The sequence below is a fragment of the Nuphar pumila genome, chromosome 2 (genome assembly GCF_984573655.1).
Source record: "Nuphar pumila chromosome 2, dmNupPumi1.hap1.1, whole genome shotgun sequence".
NCBI classification, from domain to species: Eukaryota; Viridiplantae; Streptophyta; class Magnoliopsida; order Nymphaeales; family Nymphaeaceae; genus Nuphar; species Nuphar pumila.
In genome coordinates, this window is record NC_143250.1 from 146,526,653 (window position 1) to 146,552,717 (window position 26,065).

The following is a 26,065-nucleotide window of genomic DNA, read 5'->3' on the forward strand; positions in this document are numbered from 1 at the left end:
CAATTATTCAGAAAAGGTGAGTCAGGGGCAAAAAAGGAATTTTTGGATTTTTGAAAAATTTGGGGTGTTCACACAGTGGAAGGGCCATGACCATCCTACTATCAGGTCAGATTATTGGGATGCAATGTGCGACAAGTGGGCGAGTCATGAATTTCGAAACCGCTCAGCAATGGCTGCACAAAACCGAGCGAAGATGCTCGATGCCCATCTACACACAGGTGGATCTAGGACTTTTGGGAGCCACAAGAAGAAAATGGTAACTCATCAATATATATATATATATATATATATATATATATATATTGTTAAATTTATAAGTATTATTGCATACTTTTTAATTGATTTTTTTATCATTTAACCTCGCAAGAAGCAGAAAAATGAGGCATTGTGCCATATGGATGTGTTTGTTGAAACACATAAACTTAAGAGCATGGGAGAGTTCATATCAGAGAAGGCGAGAGCGACAACAATATCTATTTATTGTATTAATAAACATTATAATAGACAAGTTACCATGAACATTATAATTCTTAATTATTAATCCATACTGTAATAATTACTTTGTAGGAGTTATACGAGCAACATATGGTAGAGCGATATGGCGATGACTCCACTCAACATCCGCCTTTTGATCCTGCAACATGGGTGACTACAACCGGTGAACCACAAAAGGGTCGTGTGTTTGGGTTTGAGAGTAATATGAACACCACACCAGTCGTTGCCTCCTCCAGCCGGACTCTCAGAGTTCTCCTGCCAGCATCAACTCCCAACGTCCGATTGACCCTGCTAATTCTTGGGATGGTGTCCGCCAACTTGTTAAGGACACAATGCATGACTTTTTACATGAAGCCATTTCTGACGTTGTCCGTAATGAGTTATGCAACTTTTTTTGGGACAGGAGAACTTCGTCTGCAGGTGCCCGTCAGGTATGAAAGTTTCATGTCATTTATTTCATGTCGTTAGATTTTAAGCTAGTATATGCATGATTTCATCACATATGAGCATGATTTCATCACTATGAAATTGTTTGACTGTCTTATATCACATATATGCATGATTCAATCACTATGAGAGTTTTTTGACAACCTTAGAACATATATAAGCATGATTTCATCACTATGAAAGTTTTTTGACTGCCTTATAACACATATATGCATGATTGAATCACTATGAAAGTTTTTTGACAACCATAGAGCACATATATGCATGAGTGAATCACTATGAAAGTTTTTTGTCAACCTTAGAACACATATATAATCATGATTTCATCACTATGAAATTGTTTGACTGCCTTATAACACATATATGCATGATTGAATCACTATGAAAGTTTTTTGACAACCTTAGAACACATATAAGCATGATTTCATCACTATGAAAGTTTTTTGACTGCCTTATAACACATATATGCATGATTGTGATACATAACATATTTATTTGACAACCTTATAAGGCATATATGCATGCTTGAATCACTATGACATTTTTTTAACAACCTTAGAATACATATCTACATGATTGAATCACTATGATTTTTTTTGTCAGCCTTAGAACACATATTTGAATTATGTTAATGTCCTTCACTTTATTGTTAGTCTATGTGTCTTTCATCCATGTTACTTTGATTGCCTTAGAATAGGTGCATTGCATATAATTTATTTCATTATATTTTGTTTATCAATACTAACCTTTCAGTTCTCTTGTAGGATGCTGGAGATAATCAGCGTAGAGGAGCTGATGGAGGCATGGATGAAGGGGAAGATCGAGACAATGAAGAGGATGATGCTCCAAATCTTGGCGATGATTAGATTCATGTGTTGAATTTGTTGCACCTTCTTGTTGTTTCAAACAAAACTCTTTGTATATGTTCACTTGTAAATAATTAAAACTTAGTGAGGATTATAGTGGATCAATAAATTTGTTTCTCTTGTAACTTGTGTTAAATTTGTTTCACCTGCTTTGTATATGTATTTTTTATGTGTACTTTGTTTTTTATACACAGGATATATAAATTGTATAACGAAAAAAATTTCTCAATATTTATATTTCAAACAAATTTTTTTTTTTAAAATTTTTGTGATGGATTAACGACGGATAATATCTGTCGCTAATTAGTATGGACCTCCAATTTAGTGGCAAATTATGGGCGAATATTTATCCATCGCAAAACTGAATCGGTCGATATTTTGTGACAGATTGTAATCTGTCGCAAATCCGTCGCAAATCCGTCGCTACAATAGATACAAAATTAGCAACAGATGTGTATTTGTCGTAAAACTAAATCTTTGCAGATTAGCGACAACCTTGCGATAGATCATGGCATTCGCTAATCTGTCACAAATTAGTGACAAAAGTAGCGATAGATATGTTTCGTCGCTAATTAGCGACTAAGAAATTGTGATGAAAATTATTCGTCACTAAAGTGTTCAACGATAGATTTGTGATGGATTAGCGATAAATTACATCCGTCGCTAATCCACAAATTTCTTGTAGTGTAGGAGGTTGTTGCATGTATACCTCCTCTTCCATATCTCCATTCAGGAAGGTAGTTTTCACATCCATTTGATGCAACTATAAATCAAAATGAGCTACGAGGGTCATGACTATTCTCAAGGATTTCTTAGTTGAGACAGAAAAAAAAGTCTCATTATAATCAATGCCCTCTATCTGTGTGAAACTTTTTGCAACAAGCCTAGCCTTGTACCTCTCCACTTGACATTTAGAGTCTGTTTTGGTCTTATAAACTCACTTACAACCAATAGGTCTAACGCCATCAGGTCGAGGTACAAGATCTCACACTTGGTTCTTTCCTATAGAGTGAGGCTTTTCCTTCATGACATTGATCCAATGTGTTGATCTTTTACTTTCAATGGCTTCTGCAAAGGTGAATGAATCATCATCAATATCTATGAAATTATTAGACTCTTTCAAATACACCACATAATCCAGATGGATAGAGGATTTTTAGATCCTCGTAGACCTCTATACAAGTGTTACAAGGTGGTTCAAAATGAACTTCTGTATCCTGTTGTTGTTGTATATTCTCATCAACAACTGACTCTATTTGGGATTGATGTTCATTAACCAGACTTTCTCTGACATTATCCAATGGGACAATGACAAGAAAAACTGGGTTTTTCTCCTTCGCAGGTATGAAACTTGAATCCTGCATTTTTTTAAAATCAATATTTTGAGATACATCTATCCCAATAGAACCATTTTTAAAAAATCTCATTTTATTTGTTTCCACTATCTGTGGTGTATAAGATGAACAATAAAACCTAAAGCCCTTTGATCTTTCTGGATAACCAATTAAAAATCCACTAGTCGTCCTAGGATCAAAGAATTTTATATGTGTGTTATATAATTTACCTTCAGCTGGATATCCTCATATGCACATATATGATAGAGAAGGTTTTCTACCTGTCCATAACTCGTAAGGAGTCTTCTGAACAGCCTTCGTAAGAACCTTATTCAAAATATGCATTATTGTCCTAAGAGCTTCACCTCACATGGTCAAGAAAAGGTTTGAGTGATTTAACATCACTCGAACCATTTCTTTAAGCGTACAATTTCTTCTTTCAGCTATACCATTCTAGTAAGCACTACTAAGCATGGTATACTGAGGTATAATGTCTTTCTCTTTTAGAAATCATGTTAATGGCCCTTTCTTTAGTTTTATTTCATTGAAATGACTATAATATTTGCCACCTCTATCAGACTTGACAACCTTAATAACTTCACCGATTTGTTTCTCTATTTCTTTCTTAAAGCTTTTAAAAACCTGAAAGACTTTTGATTTTTCAAATAATAAGTAGAGATACATATACCGTGAGTAATCATCTATAAAGGTGACAATAATTTTTACCCGTATAACACAGTGAAAAAGGGCCGCAAACATCCATATGCACTATCTCCAACTTTCCATTGCTGCGTTTGACATTTTTCTTATATGTGTTAGACTGCTTAGCCTTTATGCAGTCAACACATGACTTTATATCTGTGAAATCAATGGATCCAAGGATTCTTTCTTTCACAAGTCTTTAGACTCTCTCTTTCAAGATATGTCCTAACCTTCGATGCCAAAGCAAATAAGATTAATCTTTCTTCAAACTACGTTTATTGTCAATCAATGTGTTCTCAATAGAATAGGAATTCTGAATTTGGAATTCGGTTTTTAACTGATACAAACCATCACACACATATACAGAAACTACATTAATAAATTTTTTGATAATAATAAGCTTGGACTTTTCAAATTTAAAACTAAAATCAAACTTATCAAGTTTTGAAATTGAAATCTGGTTCCAACTATGGGATGAAATATAAAATGTATCAACCAAATCTAAAATAAATCTCGATTCCAACACAACTCTAAACCCAATATGGAATTTCCTGAATGTGTGCAATAAGGGCATTTGGCTGATGTCTCTCATCATACGTATAACCCAAACCCCTTTATATAATGGGAGATAAGGGGGTGGTTACGTGAATGTGGTCTCTCCACATTCACGTAACTCCCACCCCACTAACTACCCACTAACTTCCCTTTGAACAACCCACTAACAGTGTCAAACCGGGTTACCTTATGGGTTGGACCCAGACCCGTAATGTTCAACAAATCAATCAACACCCTCATCATTATGGTGTTTAGTTTTTTCTGTTATTTTCAAAAACTAAAATAAACAATAAAAACATTGGGACATGGGTTTTATGGCAATTTGAGCCAACGACTAAGGGCCACCGTCAGGGGTCAACTACTTCATCTCAGTTCTCAACCAACAAGCTATATATATATATATATATATATATATATATATATATATAAGAAATCATAGTAGGTTGCATCTTCTCAATCAAGCCTTATAGATGTACTTAATTGATAAGAATCATGCTTTGAATAATGTTTTTTGGGCATCAAAATAGTTTTTTTTTAAATCAAGAAATTTTGGTACATTATGAGCCATTGATTTTTTAAGATCTTTAAAAGCCTACATGTATGTCATACTCACATGATCCAAAACTTGTTTTTCACTAAATAACGATTGTAGATCATATCTATAGGGTCCGATCAACAACAAAAAGACTCAAATCCTGAAAATTTGAAGCTTTCATTAGGTGAGAGTAGGTAACGTATCATATATATATATATATATATATATATATATATATATATATATATATATATATATATATATATATGTGTGTGTGTGTGTGTGTGTGTGAGAGAGAGAGAGAGAGAGAGAGAGAGAGAGAGAGAGAGAGAGAGAGAGAGAGAGAGAGAATATGGTGGTTATGTACCATGATACCTTGTAGCGGTACACACCCTTGTTTGTATGGATCTAGCCACCAAATGATAAATCTAACTGTACACATATGTTTAGTATGTTAGAAAGTTTTATCATGTTTAGTATACTATTAGATTCATTTTTGAATTGGCAAAAAATCAATGGACCACAATTCATGAAAATAGGGGCGATTTAGAAATGACAGAACATCCTATCTGAGTCAACTTTAACACATGAAAATAGTAAATAGGACCCGCTAAACACCATCCAAAGTTTAGATTTCGTGTTTGGAGCCTAGATCTATGTAAATGAAGTGTATATATATGGGTTAATATTTGGTGTTATTGAAGACACCAAATTAGGTTTTAGATTTTTTGCAAATTAAATCTTATGGATATGATCTATAAGGTTTGTTTAGTGAAAAATGAGTTTCAAATAATATGATTGTGATATATAAGCAGGTTTTTTAAGGGCTTCAAAAATTAATGGTTTACAATGCAATAAAATTTCATGACTCAAAAAATCATATTTTTGGATCAAAATAACACTATCCAAGGTTTGATCCTTAGCAAACAAACCTTTCTGACGGCATCTATGTGGTCAGATTGAGTTGATAAACTTGAACCTATTATTTTCACCTAAATAGTTTCAAATAGTTTAGTGCCTTCAATAGCACAAGATATTAACTCTCTCTCTCTCTCTCTCTCTCTCTCTCTCTCTATATATATATATATATATATATATATATATATATATATATATATATATATATATATATATGTGTGTGTGTGTGTGTGTGTGTGTGTGTGTGTGTGTGTAGCTTCCAAACCATTTATCTCTTAGACCATCCTAGACCTCTTTAAAAAACAAACTTGCATAAATTTTTTTGCATAATTAAAACCTATTGATGTGTATATCATTGTTTATTTATTAAAAACCATGCTTTGGATTGAATCAATTTAACAAGAAATTTTTATTTTTAGTTAATCAGATTTTGGTACAATATATACTATTGATTTTTTTGAAGCTAAAAATACATCAAAACATGAGAAATATTTAAACTAATGCATATTTTCTACTGATAAAGCATAAAAATTACATCTATAGATTTATATTAAACAAACAAACACATGCAAGGAGCAATGTGTAAGTTTCAGACCATTTATCTTCCAAACTGTCTTAGACTCCTTTAAAAAACATATTTGTATAAGCTTTTTAACTATTATAACTTGTACATGTGATCTCTATGTTTTATTTAATAGAAAACATGTATTAGTTTAAACATTTTTCATGTTTAAATGTTTCTTTTTCTAAAAAAAAATAATGGTTCATATTGCACCAAAAATTTTATTAACTAAAATTTGAGAATTCTTATTAAATTGATTTGATTCAAAGCATGGTTCTTAGTGAATAAGTAATGATAAATATATACATAGGTTTGGATTAAGCAAAAAACACATGTAAATGCAATTTTTAAAGGGGTTTGGGACATAAATGGCTTGAAACCTACAAATTATTTCACATGCAAGTGTGCTTTTTAAAAGAGTAAGTCACACACACACACACACACACACACATATATATATATATATATATATATATATATATATATATATATATATATATATATATATATATATATATATATGAAATTTTTTTTAGCTCCTAAACATTTCTAAACAATTGAAAAAAGCATAGCTATATGTTTTTTTATTGGTTTAAACTTGTGTGTTTGTCATCGTGTGTTTACTAAACGTCATGCCTTGAATCAAATTGATTTAACCAAAAAATATTTTTTCATCATCATGCTTTAATGCTGTATAATTCATTGTTTTTTTTTTATCACTTTAAAACCATAGACAATCATGAAAAATACCTCCCTATATATATATACCGTTTTCTGGCAATTGTCATACCAGAAACTAGCAAAAGAAATACCATATCAAAGGGTGCGATGTCTTAAACCCCTATTCGGTCTTATCAGAGCCCGTAACTGACCATAGAATGTTTAAACTTATGAAAGCCCGTCACTATAATAATTAAAATAATTTTGATTTTTTTTAAAGCTAAGCTGGGGTTAGGCAGACCCTTGCCAGATATCTCTTAAGCCCCATGTGGCGGAGGTTCGAACCTGGGCCTTCAGCTTGGCACAGGACCCTGCTTACAACAATATATATATATATATATATATATATATATATATATATATATATATATATATATATATATATATATATATATATATATATCATTTGGGCTAATGGAAAGTGCGGTCGATTTTGTGGCCGGAAATTGGTTGGTAAGTAGGGCAGTTTTTGTTTACCATCTTGTCTATTTTTTTTTTTGAAAGGCAAGCTGAGGTTAGGCAGACCCCTACCAGTTATACAACTATACCATTCGCTTTTTGAACCTGCAACGTCCCAACACAAGGTGACGTGCACTAGCTGCTCCTACCAGACAAGCAGAGCCCCTGTTAGCTACTCGTTCGTGAGCATTTGTTCATTTGTTTTTGGTTGAAAAACTTTTGGTCCATGTTGCACCAATATAAACGGATCTCAAAGTTGATCCATGCCATTTTCCGAGCGTATAAGCGATGATCATTGCATGTCAGTGGTTTAATATAGCTCGAAACTAAGAACAGGGCCAACCATGTTATGTAATGACTAGGCATATAATGATCGCATATCAGATCAGAGATTTCATCAAGTCCCAATTTGAGGTCATCAGACCAATGGCACTTGCTAGAGCTTATGTCACATGGACACAAATGCGGATACAACAATAAGACTTTTTTAGGAAAATTTTCACTACATTAATGTATAAAAATATATGATATGAAAGTAACAATACAGTATCCTTGTGACATAGGGTAGAACATAGTTAAGCAGGAAACTCATGGCTTCTCAAAAAAGGAGGGGAAGCTTTGGAAAACTGGATTCCCTTTAATGTGAAGCTCACTTTCTCTTTTGATTGTAGCTTTTCACTTGCTTATTCTTCACTTCATATGTTTTTTATATTAAAAAAAATAATATTTCTTTTATAACAAACTTGCATGTTGGTTTTATATGGTTTTATACTTGTGTTCAAGTCATTTCTAATTTGCTTTTATCCATGCTTCATGTTGCTTTCTTTTTCATTTTGCGTGCACTTACATCACTTCACAACCGCTTCTGGCTTTCTGCTTCATACTACTTTGTAACACTCGCTTTCCCAATTTTACTTCTTGCATCCTCCTCGTATCTATTTTATTTTTTGATAACTATGGGTAAAACATATCAAATATTTTAAGGTTTGTGAAATACTTTTGCAGCTATGAGAAAATAGATCATACAGCATCAATAGAGATTTTGAAAAATGGCAACTTATGAGTGGCCTTAGAATTTGGTGCGTGTTTCCCTGCGTAAGCCCAAGCTTGACGAGGAGGTCGAAGGGTAAGCCCTCAGAGTTTTACACTGACATGGACAGACAAGGGCGTAGCTAGGGGGGGGCAGGACTGGGCTGTAGCCCAGTCCTGCCTCCCGAAACAGTTAATTTTTTTTGTTTTTTTTTTAAAAGCCCAGTCCAGTCCTAGCCCAGCCCTGACTGCAGCAAATAGTTTGATTTGTCCATATGAAATAGATTTTTATTAATAATTGTAGCCATTTTTTATTTTATCTCAATTTTTTTTCGGGGGCGCTGCCCCCGAACCCCCAACTATCGCACAAATAAAATTTTTTTTGCTACACCCCTGTTTGCCCCCTCCCCCCCCTCACATGAATCCTAGCTACACCCCTGTGGACAGAGACCATAAGAATGGCAGGCTGAGCCAGCACGGCTAGGTCTCTGCGCCTGGAGCTGTTTTTCGAAATAAAAAAAGAATTCAGCCTGTGTTGATTTGATCCACTGTACATCACCTTTTCACACACCATGGTAGAGAAAATCAGAAAAAAAAAAGAAATAAAAAGAAAAGAGGCAAAGAAAAAAGGATAAGGGTCAAGTGTGGCGATTTGCACCCACCCGCCATTATCAAAGAGCCGTGCTTCTCTCTCTCTCTAAAAAGGAGTGGCCTTGAAAAGGAGACCTCATGGTTGGTGAGAGAAATTGAGGGTTAAGCCAATTTTGAGGACATGTCTTTCCATTAGATGTCACATGATTCTTGGCACCACCAAAGACCCCCACCACATTCTTTAAAAGATCACTCCCTACCTTTTTCCTTTTTAGGATGTGGGCCTCAAAGACCATGTCCTTTGTGTTTGGAATCATGGCATCCACAATTGACCATATCCCAAGGCCTACTCTAGTTACTAGTCAAGAACAATAGGGGCTTCACTAGTCTGGTAGGAGCAGCTAGAGGCATAGTGACAAATATCGCGAGAAATTGGATGAAATTTTAAAATGGTAATTTCTCACGAGATTTTTAAAATATTACAAGATTTATGAAAAATATAAATATCTTTATTTAAACCTAATATTTACGTTTTAAATGGTTATTTATCATTATAAAACCATGTGTTTTATTTTTAAATAAATTTTATTAATATGTTTTTATAAAATTTATTTTTTAATTTAGAATTTATTTTTTTATTGCCTAGATTTTGCCAAAAAATGTGAGATTTATGAAAAAAAATTAAATTCTCACAAGTTTTTGAAAAACGATATTTTGGCGTTTTTAACTTTTGTCATGTCTAGTTCACGTCACCTTGTGTTGAGACGTTGCAAGTTCAAATCTCAATGGTATCGTTGAACTGGTAGGGGTCTGCCTAACCCCAGCTTACGTTTTTGGTCCATCTTTTAGTTGTTCTAGGATCTGCGTCTGATCCATTGTTGCCAGTGTCATTGCCAATCGGCTTGAATCAATCTATTTGTATCTGTATCGTATTAACAGAAAATCCATATGAAACTGACCGAAACTGGCTTATTTTCAAATAAATAAAAAATGGTCAAAATAGGTTTTTTAATATTTTAATATTTTTGTGATGTGTCTTTTTTGTGGTTAAAAGTTGGCCGATTCAGTTTCATTGAGCCCGAATCAGAATTGCCAGGTCCTCTGAATTGATTCAGGGTCCCAGATGATTCTTACAACATTGGTCTGCTCCCCTGTGGTTGATCAAGGTCCGGATCTTGATCTAATCCTGCAGGACTGAGCAACAAACAACAACTACGCCTTCATCCCAAAACAATTGGGGTCGGTGATATGAACCAAAAAAGAAAATTATTCTGGGTCTTCCACATGAATCCTTCTCCTCTAATCATTTCTATCCAATGCCATGTCCTCGGTGAGGTTCAAAGCATTCATATCCTTTCCTACCATCTCCATCCATCTCTTCCTCAGCCTACCCCGACCTCTTTTAACTAATATATTTTCTCATTTCTCCATCCTGCAGGACTGAAGTTGAACCAAAATTGGTAAACCTTGTTTTATTCAATTGTTAAATGCAATACGTTGGGTCTCACATGCCCTGATGAGACAAAGGCCTGGACCATGTGATATTCAACAAAGTGACACCATGATCCAAGATTGATCCAGTTGGTTAGAGTTCAGGCTAACCTGCACCCACTAATGGCCTAGTTATTGAAAGACTGGTTTTCAACTTGTTATAGAACTATGCCTCATGGTTTGGTGCCAACTTATAAAGGACCAATTTGGCTTAAATCAAATGATTCTTATGTTTTGTACTTCCAAGCTCTTTCTTAAAGCTGATAAATTTGCTTATAGGTATCATGCACTTGTTTGGATTAGATTTAGGGTTTTCTGCCGTCCTCAATGCCATAAAAGCATTTTTGTTGGTTGAATGAAAAGGACTACTGGAATAACTCACATAACAGCACTCTTTATGCTTTTTCTTGTGTTTAAGTTGGTGACATATGGGGAGTGAAAGGGGCTGATCAATGTTCATGAAACAATATTGTAGGGACACAACCTAAGGCTTTATGTTTATAGTCTATATCATCATTGTTGATGAGACAATATTGTTGGGGCAGAACTTAAGGCTTTATGTTTGTGGTTTATATTATGGATAAACATAGTGATGACACTTTCAAAGGTGGATCAAAACTTGGCCTGTATTACTTAAAAAGTATAAATTCCTATGGATATCTTGATTCAAATAATGGAGGACATGCACATTGTACCATTTACGAAATTACTCTCTCTCTCTCTCTGTATGTGTGTGTGTCTTGTGCATGCATGCAAGAGCAAGAACGTGGTATATTATTTTACTATTTCAATAGGCTTTCTTGGAACCTTGCGTAGAAGATATGTAAAACAATGTTTCATATTATGTGATTTTGGAAATGGATTACATCCTATGATTTTTTTGCCCCTGTCTGGTAATATCAAACATAAAGTTGTGAAATCTCAACTCTTGAAATGTCCATCAACTACTGACTTGAATGGTTTGAGTGGCACGGTAACTTTCTATTAAAGTAAATGATCTATGTCACTGGTCTAGTCAGTGGAGTCAATTATCAAGGTGATGACCTCCAAATCTCAACAGCCTCCACCTTCTTCATGGGTTAAATGATGAAAAGAAGAAACCATAAGCAGTGTTGTGAGAGGCGTACGCCTCGGTACCTGAGGCGTACGCCTCAGAGGCGAAGCGCAGGCTCAACGCCTCGCTTGGCCTCATCACATTTAACAACCTTGACCATAAGTTTCTTTTTGATGTTATTCCTTGGGGCTATTAGGCAATTGGCATAATGTTAAGAATGTGGGTGAGTGGCTGGTGAATTATTCCAAATCAATGTGAACTTGGCTGAAAGTCTCACAAACCATGTTCCCCACTCATTTATTGGGCATCACTCAGCTTTGTTAGCCAAAATCTCTCTCTTTCTCTCTCTCTCTCATTAGAATGATTTTTAACTGATAATGACATCTTGAGGTTAATTATTCATGGGGTTACCTGTTCATGTGATCAAGGATGATTCTTGTTTTTGCACTTAGATGAGCTCGATTGCTTTCACATATGCACAGTACAAATTTCCACTTTTATATATATTATTGGGAAGGTTCTTGGCATTTATCATCATCATCATCATCATCTTGAAAAACAGCTTGGCATTCACGTGATATTGTTGGGAAAATAATCTCATCCTTCTTTTGCCTGTGCTGACATTGTATTGGGAGTGAATGGGGCCAAGTTAATTACAAAAGGCCAGTAATTAAATAGTTGCGAAAACTTTAGACCATACAATTATTGACAACATAGGTTACTTAACAGATCATCTGGGACCATATAATTATTGACAACATAGGTTACTTAACAGATCATCTGGGCTAGAACCTAAAAGATTCATTGTTGGTTTATGAAATTGAATCAGTGGTCAGTAAGCATTTTCCATGTCCCATGATTATCATAGATTGGGTAATATGGCTGTTCGAAAACTTATATGAAACACTGACATCCAAGGTCATATCATGCATACAACCAAGTGTCTAGTGCAAATCAGTCAGAACTATCTTGGGTAATTAATTACATTGTTTACCAAAATGTCGTTTTGAAACCATACAGTGGTTGATTCATGGTGGATCTCAATGTTGTAGGAATCGGTTTTCCAAAAAAAAGAAAAGAAAAAGAAAAGAAAACCTGAATCAGTTTGAATCCAATCGAATTGAATTGTTTCGAATCTGTCTATCGAGAAATGATTCTATCTGTATCGTGCTCATTTGGCCCAATATAGCTGAATTGGGGGCTAAATCAACTGATTTTGCAGGAGGGCCTGAATCGCCTCCACTTGAACAAAGCTGCCTAATTCAATTCGAATTGGCTACTTCGATTCAATATTGAGAACACAGGTGTATTTGATACGCTTCAAAACACACACACAGAGGTGGGTTTGATAATAACTAGCTGTACCAAGAATGGTTTATTGTGTAGAGAAAGTAGGACTTAATGGGGTAGTATTTGCTACCTTCGTGAGTAAGGAATTCCCTAATGAAAAAATATAATATTTTTATTTTTTGCATTTTTTTTGCACATCCGACCCTCCATATGTGATCTATATTTTAAGTTTAGTAGAAACAGAAATTTGGATAATATTTTTTTAACATATATGTCAGATTTTACGAGGATTGAAAATCAACGGCCTAATACAATGTACCAAAATTTTTAACCTTAAAAAAACATATTTTTCACGTCGAAAAACTATGACCCAAGGGTCGATTCTTACTGTTTTAACTATGCTAAATACATCCACGAGGTCAGATTTGGTCATAACAACCTCTCTCTATGATTTTCAGCTAGAGGATATTCCTTACCAACTAGGGTAGCAAATGATATCCCCTTCTTAACGAAGGATGCAATATCAGTATGAGTACGGGTAAAAACAATCCTGTCTGAGGGTGATTCTTCCATCACTTCTTCAATGGTCTAATAGCATAATAGCATGTAGATATATAGCTCAAGAGCATAATCACAGGATAACTAATAAATAAACCACATCATTCTTTTTAATCTGTGCCCAACAGTCCTTACGAGGTCGGCTGTGATACATGTAGGAAACGAGCCGAGTTCGAGCCGAACCTGGGCCAAATGTTTTGATATAATGTAACTGGCGTGGCTCCTGTCCTTGACCAAGAATTGATGTAGAATTTAGTAATACTCACTAGACCCATCCATGTGAGTGTGACCATGTCTACAGAAAAGGAAAAAATAGAGGGTGGCAGAATGGCGTGTGCTCACACCAATTAGAAAAAAAGAAGGAAAAGGATTCTTTCATGCACCAACTTCTGCTAGTGGCTACAGTTCATACCAACTGTCCCCTACCCTTTTTTCGCTCCATTCTTTCTTTACAAATTTTCTCACTGATCCCTCTCTTTAAAACTCTGCAAAGATCTCAAAAAAACCTCTATCAACAACCAAGTGTCGACAGCCAGCACCATGAAAAAAGCAGAGGAAGAAGATGCTGATAAAATCACTGGACTTGGCCACAAAACTACCAGTGGTGGGTTCAGAAACCATCTTGGTCCTACTACCAGAGAAACAGAGCTTAGACTTGGCCTCTCTATCTCTCATTGTGAAGGCGTCTGTGATGAAATCAAGGGAAGTAAAAGTGGGTATCTGGCAAGCCAGAAGTGTGGTGGTTCAGGCCTTGCTGCTGGTTGGAAGAGAGGGTTTTCACATGCTATTGGAGATGTTGAAGACAAGAGAGTTGGCTCTAGTTTTGGCAATCCATGGCCTTTTATGCCATTGTGTTCTGTGGGGGTTGGTATGAGAGGCATTAATGGGATAGCAGATGGTTTTGGCAAGGATGAATGTGTGAAAGATTCAGGCTTGGGCCAAGAAAAGATGGGTTCAGATCAGAAACAGAAGATTGAGCCACCAACTGCTGCACTCCAGAGGCTGGTTTCTTCAGAAAAAATCTCCCCCCTTCTCTCTGTTTTTTTATTCTTTTGAGTTCTGTCATAGCGCTTCTGTTTCTTTATGACTCTTCCGTTCTTTCTTTCTTTTTTTCCTTTTTTTTTGTTTTTTTCCTTTCTTTTTCTGAGGAGTTTTCATGATTTGACCTCTGGGTTCTGCTGATAGGTCTTGGCTTTTATCTCTTTCCTTGTGGATTCGGCATCTGACATTCAGCTCAACGTGTTCAGCTTTACTTTCTTTTATCTTTTTTGCTCTTTGTGATGGCCATTTTCAGGGTTGTTTCTGTTCATCAGTTTCATAATTACAAATATGGCCTTATGAGACAGATCAACTGACATGGGTGTCTCTGTTCCAAAGTGCCAAGAGTGCCTATATATATATATATATATATATATATATATATATATATATATATATATATATATATATATATATATAAGAAAGCAAATGGAAAGAATGCTAGTTTAGTTGATTATGCATATTGTCTGTGAAAGTGCAAATTATGAGGCATCTTCTTGGAAAAGTGTGTTGGTTTTATAGAAATGAGAAGAGAGCCACAAGGGTCACAGTGTTTACCCACATGGGTATAGGGTGTATTTATAAATTTGCATACTGTCTGTCATATGTCCCAGACTTCAGTGTATGGCTTGTGGCTTCTGGTTATCTAGCTATTTAGGACAGTATTGAATTGCAGTTACCAACTCCACGCTTTGAATTGCAGAAATTTTCTGTCTTTGCCCGCTAGAAACTCTGCAGCATACATTGTCCTTATGCATATCTCATCCGTTTCTATATTTATGGTATCTTACTGTTACAAATGGACTGTACTTTTTCTTTTTATAGCGTTAGCCCCTCCTTTGCGTCCTTGTCCTAAGACTGCCAGTTTCATGTCAAAATAGTTCATGGTAGTTCGCTCTTATCTTCATCTCCATCCTTTCTTTTTTCTTGCTTGCTTCCAACATCTCTTGCTTTTGTACCATTCTTTTTTTTTTTTTTTTGTTCCTCTCTCTCTCTCTCTCATGTTAAGACATCAGTACGTTCCATTTGAGTCTTTGTTTATTTCACTCTACCTCTTCCTCTCATGCACACACACACACACATTTATATATATACATATAGTGAAACATTAGTACATACTTTGTCTATGTCGGCTACTTTCATCTTCTTTTCTTTTAGGAGTATGTTAACAACGCGTTAGCGTCCTGGCTGCTTCATGATACTGGTAACTGCCCCACTCACTTGATGAAACAAAGTCAGAAAATTACAGCAATATAAGAGGCATAAGCTAACTGTAATGCATGAAATCGTTTTGCTAGCAGAGAAAGCTAAGATGATCTGTGAAATTCAAGTGTGCATGTTTGATTATTTTCTTATTTGTTCTTTTCCTTGAAAGAATGTGTTCATGATCATAGAGAAAAACAAGTAATATTCTCTTCTCTTCTCTCTTTTGGGTTGCCATGAAAAATTCAGAGCTCCCCCTGTTGTGGGCTGGCCTCCAGTTCGCGCTTCGCGGAAGAATTTAACTCAACCAAGAACAGACATGGAGAAGGAGAAAGAGGTGGAGTCCTCAAAGAAGCCTGAGAAGAAGACGGAGGATTCTCTGTTTGTGAAGGTTAACATGGACGGGTTCCCCATCGGCCGGAAGATCGATCTCAAGGCTTATGATGGTTATGTGTCTCTGTCTCAGGGGCTTCAGCAGCTCTTCAGCAGGTTCTTAGATGGTAAGCTCCTTTGTTTCTCTACAAAACTAAGCAATTCTGATGGTATGGAAGCCTTCTTTCTCTCTCATGTCAACCTCTCAATGCTTGTTTTTCCATCTTTCCTTGAAGTCCTCTCTCTTGTTTCACCTCTGGTTTTGTAATTTCAAGTTAATTTTTATGACACCAAACTCTTTTTCAACATTTCTTCTTGTGGTTTGTACTCTTGACCGTTGAAAATTGTTGTTGTGTGGGATTGTCATGGCTGCTAAGTCTCCTTGTCATATATATATATATATATATATATATATATATATATATATATATATATATAGTTGCTTTTGTGTACTGAACACTACAATGTCAATTTTGATAGTGATGTTCTGCTTTGGTCTTATCTGTGTCTCTCATTGTTTTGCTTTCTTTGGTTACTGTTTCATTTTTATTTTCTTTCTAATGAGTCTTAATTGTGATTGTCAATAACCAATTTTTCTCCTATCTACTTGTTTTGTTATCTTCTTCTATTTGCTGGATGATGCAGTTTTTCAAGTCATCCTATGTCTCTTTGTTATCCTTGTCATTATTCAATGAGTGCTTTCATTTTTTCTAGGCAAAAATAAAGTTTTGCTGGCCACTGGACCCAGGATTCGGTTCGGTTCTGTTGAGAAACTCGATCCTGTTCTCTTAGTTGAGAAGGATTTGAGTCTTTGACCCAGCCATGATCCAAGCTGTTATGGACATTAGCAGGGTCGATCTCACACTGAGTCAGGCCTCAGTTGGTTCGAGACTTTTGCTGCCTAGAAACCTAGCTGCTGCCTGACTTGATGCACAGGGTCCGGCCGTGATCCAAATCCTGCCTGCATCATGTCCAATTGCCAACCAGCCTAGCCCGGTTAGTGCAACTTGCTCTTGCTATTATGCAAGTCAAATGGTCCGCACACATTCCTGGCCTCGTATTTGAGCGAGTCGAATAACTGGTCAATTACGTCGAACCAGATTTGTATGAATCCTCCACAACCTGATCCGAACCCGGATACTTCAAAAACGATAGCATGGAGTCAATGCTAATCCTCATCGTCAATCTTTGTCTCTTCAAGATGGGGTTGGCTTTATGACTCATTGCATATGATTTGGCAAAGTTCTATAGCAACTTGTTGGCCTAACACTGATCAATTCTTTTGCAGCTAGACCAAGTTGTGGGTCAACCACAATCCCATCATGTCCAATCAGTGGGTAGACCAAAACTGAGTTAGGCTGATTCCCTATTGCCATGGGACCCAACCTATTTCAGATCCTTGCTTGATCTATAAACTGGGCAACTTGACCCTAAATTTGTATGGACTTGGGTATAGTCAGATAGAGCCTTTCATACTGTAATCTGATCTGATATTCAAGGCCACAACTTGGATTGGCTTATAAGACAAGTGAGTCCCATGTGTACATCATCATAAGAAGAGTTGGAGCCAATCAATGATGGGACTCAACTTGATTTTTTTTTATTATTATGACAAGGAACCGGCCCGGGCTGGGTCGACCTCTCAAAGCTATGGACATACCCATGCGCCAATGGAGTCCAACCCGGTGTCTTCATCTTAACGCCCTCACAACCACCCTGCTTGCCACACGACTCAACTTGATGAAAGATCAATTGCATGCTTTCATTTAGCCTAAAACAGGAAATTATCCAAATTTAAGAACTCAGCAATTTTTGCTAATAAGCTTATGGTTGGATTAGGTGGGTCAGCTTAAGGCATTCAAGTTGAAGGATACCACTAGTTCAATACCTGGGGTGCACGTCCCTTGCCTTAAAGCCAATGCAGGAGGTTCCTTGCTAGGCACGGGGCGTCGCTGAGGGGTTTCGAACGGCTTGTAGGTAGACTATACAGCAAAGCATCAATCTCTCCGGGGTTTCACCACCTGAACTAGGGTTTTCCCTTGATATACACACACACACAAAAAAAAAAATCTTTTTTTTTTTCATGAACTCGGTCATGTTTAGTGTGGGTCCATGTGACCCTTGACCTGTTCCACGTCCGACCAGTTGTGGCTAATGAAGCAATCTTTTATTTTCAATACTATTTTTTTTTTTAATATTTTTAAAGGTGATTTAGTTTGTGATTTGTTGTTTAATAATGTTTCTAGTTGACATCAAGATGGAAAAGGGAAGGGATTCTGCTGAACACGTCCTTGTTTATGAAGACAATGAGGGGGACCGTATGCTAGTTGGAGACGTGCCATGGGAGTGAGTATTTCTTCTCTTTTCCTTTCTCTTTTCCGTGGGGACTAGGTCAATCTCATCAGGTTGGCTACGTCAACTCAAACCTGGCAACTAGGTCCTGCTCCAGTGGTCGAGTTCATCCATATGGGCTCGGTCCCGTTTCATTCGGCTGCTTGAGCACATACACCAACTTTGCGAACTTATGTTAAATCGAGTTCATCCATGTGGACTTGGCCCTTTTGCATGAGTCGTGATTTAACCCGTTTAGTGAAGCCATACTTGGGCCCATTCGGTGAACTAGATCCTGTTGCTTAGAGCCAAACTGTTTTTTTTTTATGACGAGAATCCCTTGCTGAAGTGAGGGGGCCCCACTACTACCCTGCCTTATGTGGCCCCATCTCTGAAAGCTAGAGACACACTCGTGCATCAATGGGGTTTGATCTAGTGTCTTTATCTCAGCTCCCTCATTATCGCTCTTCTGGCCACCATATAAACATATGAGTTCATGAACTTAATTTGTCACGTTTGCATCTAAAGTTTGAGCACACCTTAATGATAGTACTGCTAGGAGTTCATACATGATTAGGGCTGGTAATCGAGCCCAACCAGCTGAATTTGGGCTTATTTTCTCTTTTTCTTGTGGCTTATCGCCAGCCTATCAGGCTTTAAAAGGGTTTTTTTCTATTTTTTTTAAAATATGACCATACAGATGTGATTTACATACTTTAATTGTATAGGAATTGACTCTTGTATTGTCCGATTCTGATACAGAGGTAGGTTTTTATAAGATTGAAAACTCGATGTTTTATAATTTTAAAAAATATTCAATACTTAAAATCTATATTTTTATAAAAAAATGATCTAAGTATCATTTTCCTAGCAAAACCAACAACCCCAAAACACCATTTCACTGGTGGTAGATTGGGGTAGGCTCAAAAAGTGGTAGACAGATACCACTTTTTCTTTATATATATATATATATATATATATATATATATATATATATATATAGAGAGAGAGAGAGAGAGAGAGAGAGAGAGAGAGAGAGAGAGAGAGAGAGAGGTGCTTGATGAAATATGCTTACTTAATGGGTTTTTTTGTTCTTCCACTTAAAAGTGTGTGATATACTGATCACTATACCAGTGTTTATAGTCTAAATCCAAATCCGGGTCCATTTCGACTAACTTGATCCCTTTGGCAGGCCCAGGCCTGACTCCCCCCAAACCCTAAGGCCTATGGAAAACAAAAATAGGTTAGTAGATGTGACTAGTCAATGAACATAAAACAAACTAGAAAAGAAAAATAACCCACATTCCACTGCCCAGGCTGATATATTACCGAGTACTGGCTAATAGTTTTATGGGACCCACCAAGATGCTGTTTTTCCAGTGACCTTTTTACTCTGCTTTAAAGACTTGACCTGCTTGATTGGACCTGGCTTGGCCTGGGCCCAGATCCACTGGCCCACAGACTCCAAAGATTTGACCGGGTTTCTTGGAGTTTGACATGAACTAGTGCCAGAATTAGGGTCCCACAGGGTGACTGAGTTTGTGGACTCGATCCATAGTTTATGCAATTAACAAAGTTTTTATGAACTCGCATTCTTGACGTCCGGTGAGTCTTGGCCCGTTGCTATCCCAATTCTTCTTGGATCCGACCCGAACACATGAGACTCAAAATCATACTTCCATTAGTGTTCATGCCTAAGTTTTACGAGGAGCTGGGTCAGATTCCGTGTTAAGAATCTGGGAAGAACTGAGGATAATTGGAGCGGTAGGATCCGGTTCATCTCGCTTAGTCCCTAACTGGCATCTTAGTTCAATTTAGATGATGATACACCTTGGCTGATGACTTTGATCTTATGCCATGTCTTTAACTAGTGGGCTCCAGAAGGGCTTAGGTGTCAGTGACCCCACCTGGGGTTTACCGTGCAGGGGAGGCAAGCACTTTAAGTGTCCTCTTAGTTCGACTCCCATCACACCACACCTGGTGGGAGTCGAACCTGGGACCAAGGTATCAGTACCTTCTTCCTATGGGTGTCAACGGGTCTGCTTTACCTGGATCCGACCCAGACCAAACCCTATAGGGTCTGTGTACGGTGACAAATAAGAAGTCCCAATTAAAATTCGGGTTCAGACCCGAAGGTCCAATTAATATATGAACCCGGGTATAGTTTGTGAAATTTTATACCAGACCCAGACTCGACCTGAATTCCTATTAAGACCCGCAATTTTTCAATGTAAAAATGATAAAAAATATTATTTTACCAGGTATGGTACGGGTCTGATTCATGTAGTTCTTATCCGATCCGGGTATGGTTTCTCTTATGGTAGACCCGATTATCATCATAGAAAAAAAACAGAAACAAACAAACAAACAAATTAACCATGAGAAACCCTGACTCTAGTGGTGGGCCTTGAAAGAGATTGACGCCCTACCATATGGCCCACCCCCAAGCAGTTAAAACCTCTTAGCTTTCCCCTTACCAAGGAGCCTGGGGTTTAGGGCACGAGACACACACCTTGAGCATTGAACTCCTTGACATCCTTCAACTTCAGTACCTTGAGCCAGCCCACCTATCCAGGTGCGTGGAGCCCTTGTGGGCACAGTGAGTATGACCATAACATTCAGAACACATGATCCAAAGCATGCCAAATTCTACAATAAGCACATCCAAAGCATGCCAATATTGCACTAAAACATTTTTATGATTTTTTTTAACTTTAAAAAGAAATTCTAAATAAACCCATTCGAACGATTTGATTTGATTCGGTTCGAGTTTTTTTTAAACCCATTTGATTCAGAAACTAATTCTAACAACATTGCTCTAAAAGGTTGGCCCATTTGGGCAAATGTCTAGTACCTGACTGAGTTTATGAAGTTCTTTGCCTATATCATGCTAACCAAGACTTGATCACATTTCTTACCTAACTCTTGCTGCTAAGCCAGTTCATTGTCACAAAGTATACATTGCATGTGAATGGACCATGTCAATCATCGTCATGCCATGTGATGCATGGCCATCATGGTCCACTTTGGAATGCGACATGCCTATCATTCACACGATTGTGTCTGCTGTTATTGTGTCTATGAACCGGGATCCTGTTCCGAGTCGGAGGGTCAACCCGGATTGATCATGAGTCAAAAGTTCCTGTCTCATGCTTTAAATTTTTTTACCACTGTCAGGATTGTTGGTATTAGTATAGTTAATCTTTTGATGATAAAATGGCTAAACTGCTGCTTGGGCTAACGCTAAACATTGCCAAGTTCATGAACTCCAGTGTTCCTAGTAGTAAAATGGCTAAAACTCCTGCTTGGGCTAACGCTAAACATTGCCAAGTTCATGAACTCCAGTGTTCCTAGTAGTAAAATGGCTAAACTCCTGCTTGGGCTAATGCTAGACATGGCCAAGTTCATGAACTCCTAGTGTTTCTAGTAGTAGAATAGCTAAACTGCTGATTGGGCTGATGCTAAACATGGCCAAGTTCATGAACTCTAGTGTTCATTCTAGTAGTAATTAAAATGGCTAAACTGCTGGTTGGCCCAATGCCGAACATGACCAAGATCATGATTTTAGTGCATCTGGTAGTAAAATGGGTAAGCTGTTGTTTGCTAATGTTAGATGTGACTACCAACTGCGCTTGTTTGGTAGGAGCTGTTAGTGCACATCACCATGTGTTGGGACGTTCCAAGTTCAAAACCCAATGGTATGTTGTGTAACTGGTGGGGGTCTGCCTAACCCCAGCTTGTCTTTAAAAAAAAAATGTTACATGCCAACGTTCATGAACTCTAAGAGCGCGTTTGTTTCATGCACTTTCATATGAGACAGGGTCATTTTGCATGAAAGAGGTGCAGTGCAAAGACTGAAACAAATAACTGTGCACATGAGCCAGGCTTGAGCTGAGCTTAGGCTCAAAAAGCTTGGCTCGTTCAGAAAAAGACATGTTCAAGCTCGGCTCGAACTTGAGCCGAGCTTCAACAGCATGTGTATAAAGTCGGCTTGAGTCGAGTTTGGCTCGGCTCAACTCTGATTAAAAAAAAAAGACTTTTTCAATTAAAGTGAGAAGGGTGGGATTCAAAACCACCTCTCGCACAAACATCAAATACACTGCCCACTTAGATGAAACCTTTGTTTGTAAAAAAATTATACATATCCTAGAACTAGACACTGTATGACTATTAACGGAGTTCTAATGCTTGATCAAGCTCTGATAATTTATATTTAAGGAGCTTGAGCTTGTGTTCAAGATCGGGAGCCGGGTTTAAATGAGCCTAGTGCAGCCCTAGAAACAAATGATCCTAGGAAAACTGGTTCAGGGCCCAGCACATTTCACACAAAACGGCACATTTCATGTGAAATGGGCTTCTCAGGCGCCACACCTTGGAATTTCATGAACTTGGTCATGTTCTCAATGCTGCACAAACATGTATTTAATGTGCAAAACCTTTTAAAGTTGCACACTCAACTAGTGCAAAATAATGTTCATCTCAAAGGATTTAATGTTCAATTCCCATTCAAAATCTATTAACGTTCTTGTGCTTGCTATTTTTCTATTGGTAGTAGAAAAAAGAAATATGAAAACCTGGTAAAAATTGTGGCTGGAATTATCTAGATTTTGGCGACACACAAAATCCAAGATTTCCATGAATTTTCTCCATTTGGCAGGAAAACTGATTTCCAATGGCGTCCAAAAGCAGAGATGGGATCAGAAGATCAGCTAAGTGATCCATCTGGTGATCTAGCCATTCACATGTTGCCATGTGGCAAAGGTCCGGCCCCACAGAAAAATGGATCAGGCAATTGGTTAGATCACCACAGATCTTGTAGTCCCTCCTCCTGAATGTGCTCATAAGATTACTAGAGGATTATGGTCACATCCTAACTAGCCAGTTCTCATGTAAAACTGGGCCCTTGTTATGGGAATTGTCTTTCCTAGCCAAACTTTCACACGATTTTTTTTTCCTTTTGTCAGGATGTTTGTTTGCTCGGTAAAGAGGCTTTGGATAATCAATGGCTCAGAAGCGCCTACTATTTGGTAAGTACAAATAGTTAAAGGTCTCAAAGGGGTTTGGCATATTGGGATGGGACCTAGGTCGGCTATGCAGGTGTCTAGGTTCAAATCTCATAGGTCTCACCCTTGTGCAAGCCGAAGCATGACGACTCCTTGGGGGTAAGGGGTAAAAGCTCACAGGACAACGACAGTAAGTATGGCAGGCAGAGCCAGTGCATCTAGGTCTCTGATTCTGGGGATGGTTTCTCTATGTAAATATCAAGAAAAAAAAAAGTGCAACTAGTTAAAAGTTAATGACAAATTATCATTTTATTTTCTTTGACTCATGATACTGACATTTCTCTGCTTCATGCAGCTGCCACAAGAACAGCAAAGGATAAGTATGGTTGACAAAATGGAACCCATGCATGGTTCATCAAAGAAGAGTATGAAGCTCATGGTTATGAGATAGATAGATAGATAGATAGAGAGAGAGAGAGAGAGAGAGAGAGAGAGAGAGAGAGAGAGAGAGAGAGAGTCTTAGGGATTGTTCTAATAGGTTTCTCTTTTTCTATTCAAGCTTGTGTTGGGGTTGTTTAAATATGCAAAGTATGTATGTTTTGACAATGTATCAAATATTTTGGGGCTCTGAATGTTTTTGATAACCAAGCTTGGTAGCTGCTAATGTATAAAGCGTACTATGTTTTCCAATATAACCAGGACTAGGTATTGTCTTATAATCCTAGCTCCTCATGTTGAATAAATTTTATCTTTATGTTCTTGATGTTGCCTGCAGCTCCGGCTTTTTGAGTTGCAGTGGTAGCCTTAGAGTGTGTTTGCAAGTCGCGGAAGGCGGCTCCGTGTGGAGCCTCCTTCCACGGTAAATGAATCGGAACCCGCTAACGGGAAACGTTTCCGCTGAAAGGGGATTGATTTTGGGCATTTCAGAAGAAAGCCCCAGCTTTTCGCAGCAGGCAGACAAGCCCTTAATGTTTTTCTTACTTGATCAATGAGAGCGTAAATGCTTTCTTGAAAAGCCATTAATAAATAAATCATTGTTGATCAGCCCCAGTGAGGTGTGGGGGTTCGGTGGACTACTTGGAGGCGGGCCCATTAAGTGGCTTGTGTTTCTAAGATGGTTCCTTGTCATTAAAAAAAAAAGGAAGAAGAAGAAACATTGTTGAAGAAGTTATGGACATTTCTTGGTTGCCTCACAGAGGATGATTAAGTTGAAGAACCCCACTTTGAGGAAAAGTGATCTCAAGAACTTGCTCAGATTATATTCCTAAGAAACATTGTAGTTCATGAAAATAATTTGCATGATGCTGAAATTGATACCCAGTTGTTTACTTCAGAATAATTTTGGGTTATGAGTAGGGCTGACAAACAATCCAAAGTCCAAACAGGGTGTCTAGGATTGGTTCATCCTTGTGGCAAACCGAATCAAGCTCGAGCTTATAGTGAGCCCGAGTTAAACAAGTATTGCTTGAGATAGCTCATCTACAAAAAATTACATTTTTTAAGTTGAAAATAATAAAATTTGACTCTAAATCTATTGAGCGAAGCTCAAACAGGCTCACTAGCAAAATAAATACATTGCATCTTGGTTGTAAGCATGTGAGACAAACACTTCAACCATCTATATTGTATGAGTAAACCTATACATGTGTTGGGCCCAACACTTGTTGAAGTTTGGCACATAGTTATTTAAAGTTTCTTGCTTCGTGGAAAATTGAAGTGTGCTTCAAAAAAGTTTCAAAAAATAGCATATTTCTAAAGTTTTTGGTGATTTATCGTTTCCCATCAAAGTGCTTTGAAAATGTTTAGTCTCATATCTAAGAGGGAGAAAATTTTCTGATGGTTTAAATAAAGTGTTTATTCTCTATTCTTTACTTTGGTAAACTGTGTGTGTTACAGTGACTTGCAGATATTGTTGCATATTACGCAGGAATGAACACACTGTTTGTACAAGTGTGTGCAAAGGCACTTGGGGCACAATATAGTGTTTTGATGGTGCACTTTGCACTTTTACACTTTCGTAGCGGTGCGAGGTTCTGAGGTTCGCTTTGATCAAGTTGTTTTTTGACTTTTCATTTTTAAATGATTCAACTATATGAAAGACTTTAAAAAGTACATTTATATAGCGTTTATGGGGCTTTGTGATTGTTAGACGGTTTTGGAGGTTCTTGATCATTAGTCAAAGGTGGGTGACCGTTAAAGGTCATTTTTGTTTAATTTTCAAACTATTGGATTTATGACCTTTAATTTCATTTATCATAAAAATGCCTTGGCCTTTTTAAAGTCTATAAATTTATTCATTTTTCATCTTTTGCATTATCAATTTTTTTGATTCTCAAGCTTTTTCTTTGTATTCTTTTGTTCTCGATTTAGCTTACCAAGTTAAAGTGTGGGAGAGGTCACCTGATCTTGCAAAGCAGTGACTCTTTTGAGGTTCAAGCTTAATTGTATCTTTGAAACTCGGTCATAATAAACCCTTTTCACATTTTCAGAATTACCAAAGTGGGGCTATTAA

The 26,065-nt window shown here is 37.1% G+C and overlaps 1 protein-coding gene across 1 annotated transcript; it reads left to right on the top strand.

Moving 5' to 3' along the window:
* The first annotated feature begins 14,146 nt into the window (after window positions 1-14,146).
* Window positions 14,147-24,202, top strand: LOC149847534 (auxin-responsive protein IAA3-like). Its single transcript, XM_089994173.1, has 5 exons — window positions 14,147-14,607; window positions 16,097-16,347; window positions 18,466-18,565; window positions 23,515-23,577; window positions 23,909-24,202. The coding sequence occupies exons 1-5, from the start codon at window positions 14,147-14,149 to the stop codon at window positions 23,931-23,933; spliced, it is 900 nt and encodes a 299-aa protein (XP_089850299.1). The 3' UTR covers window positions 23,934-24,202.
* Window positions 24,203-26,065: the final 1,863 nt, after the last annotated feature.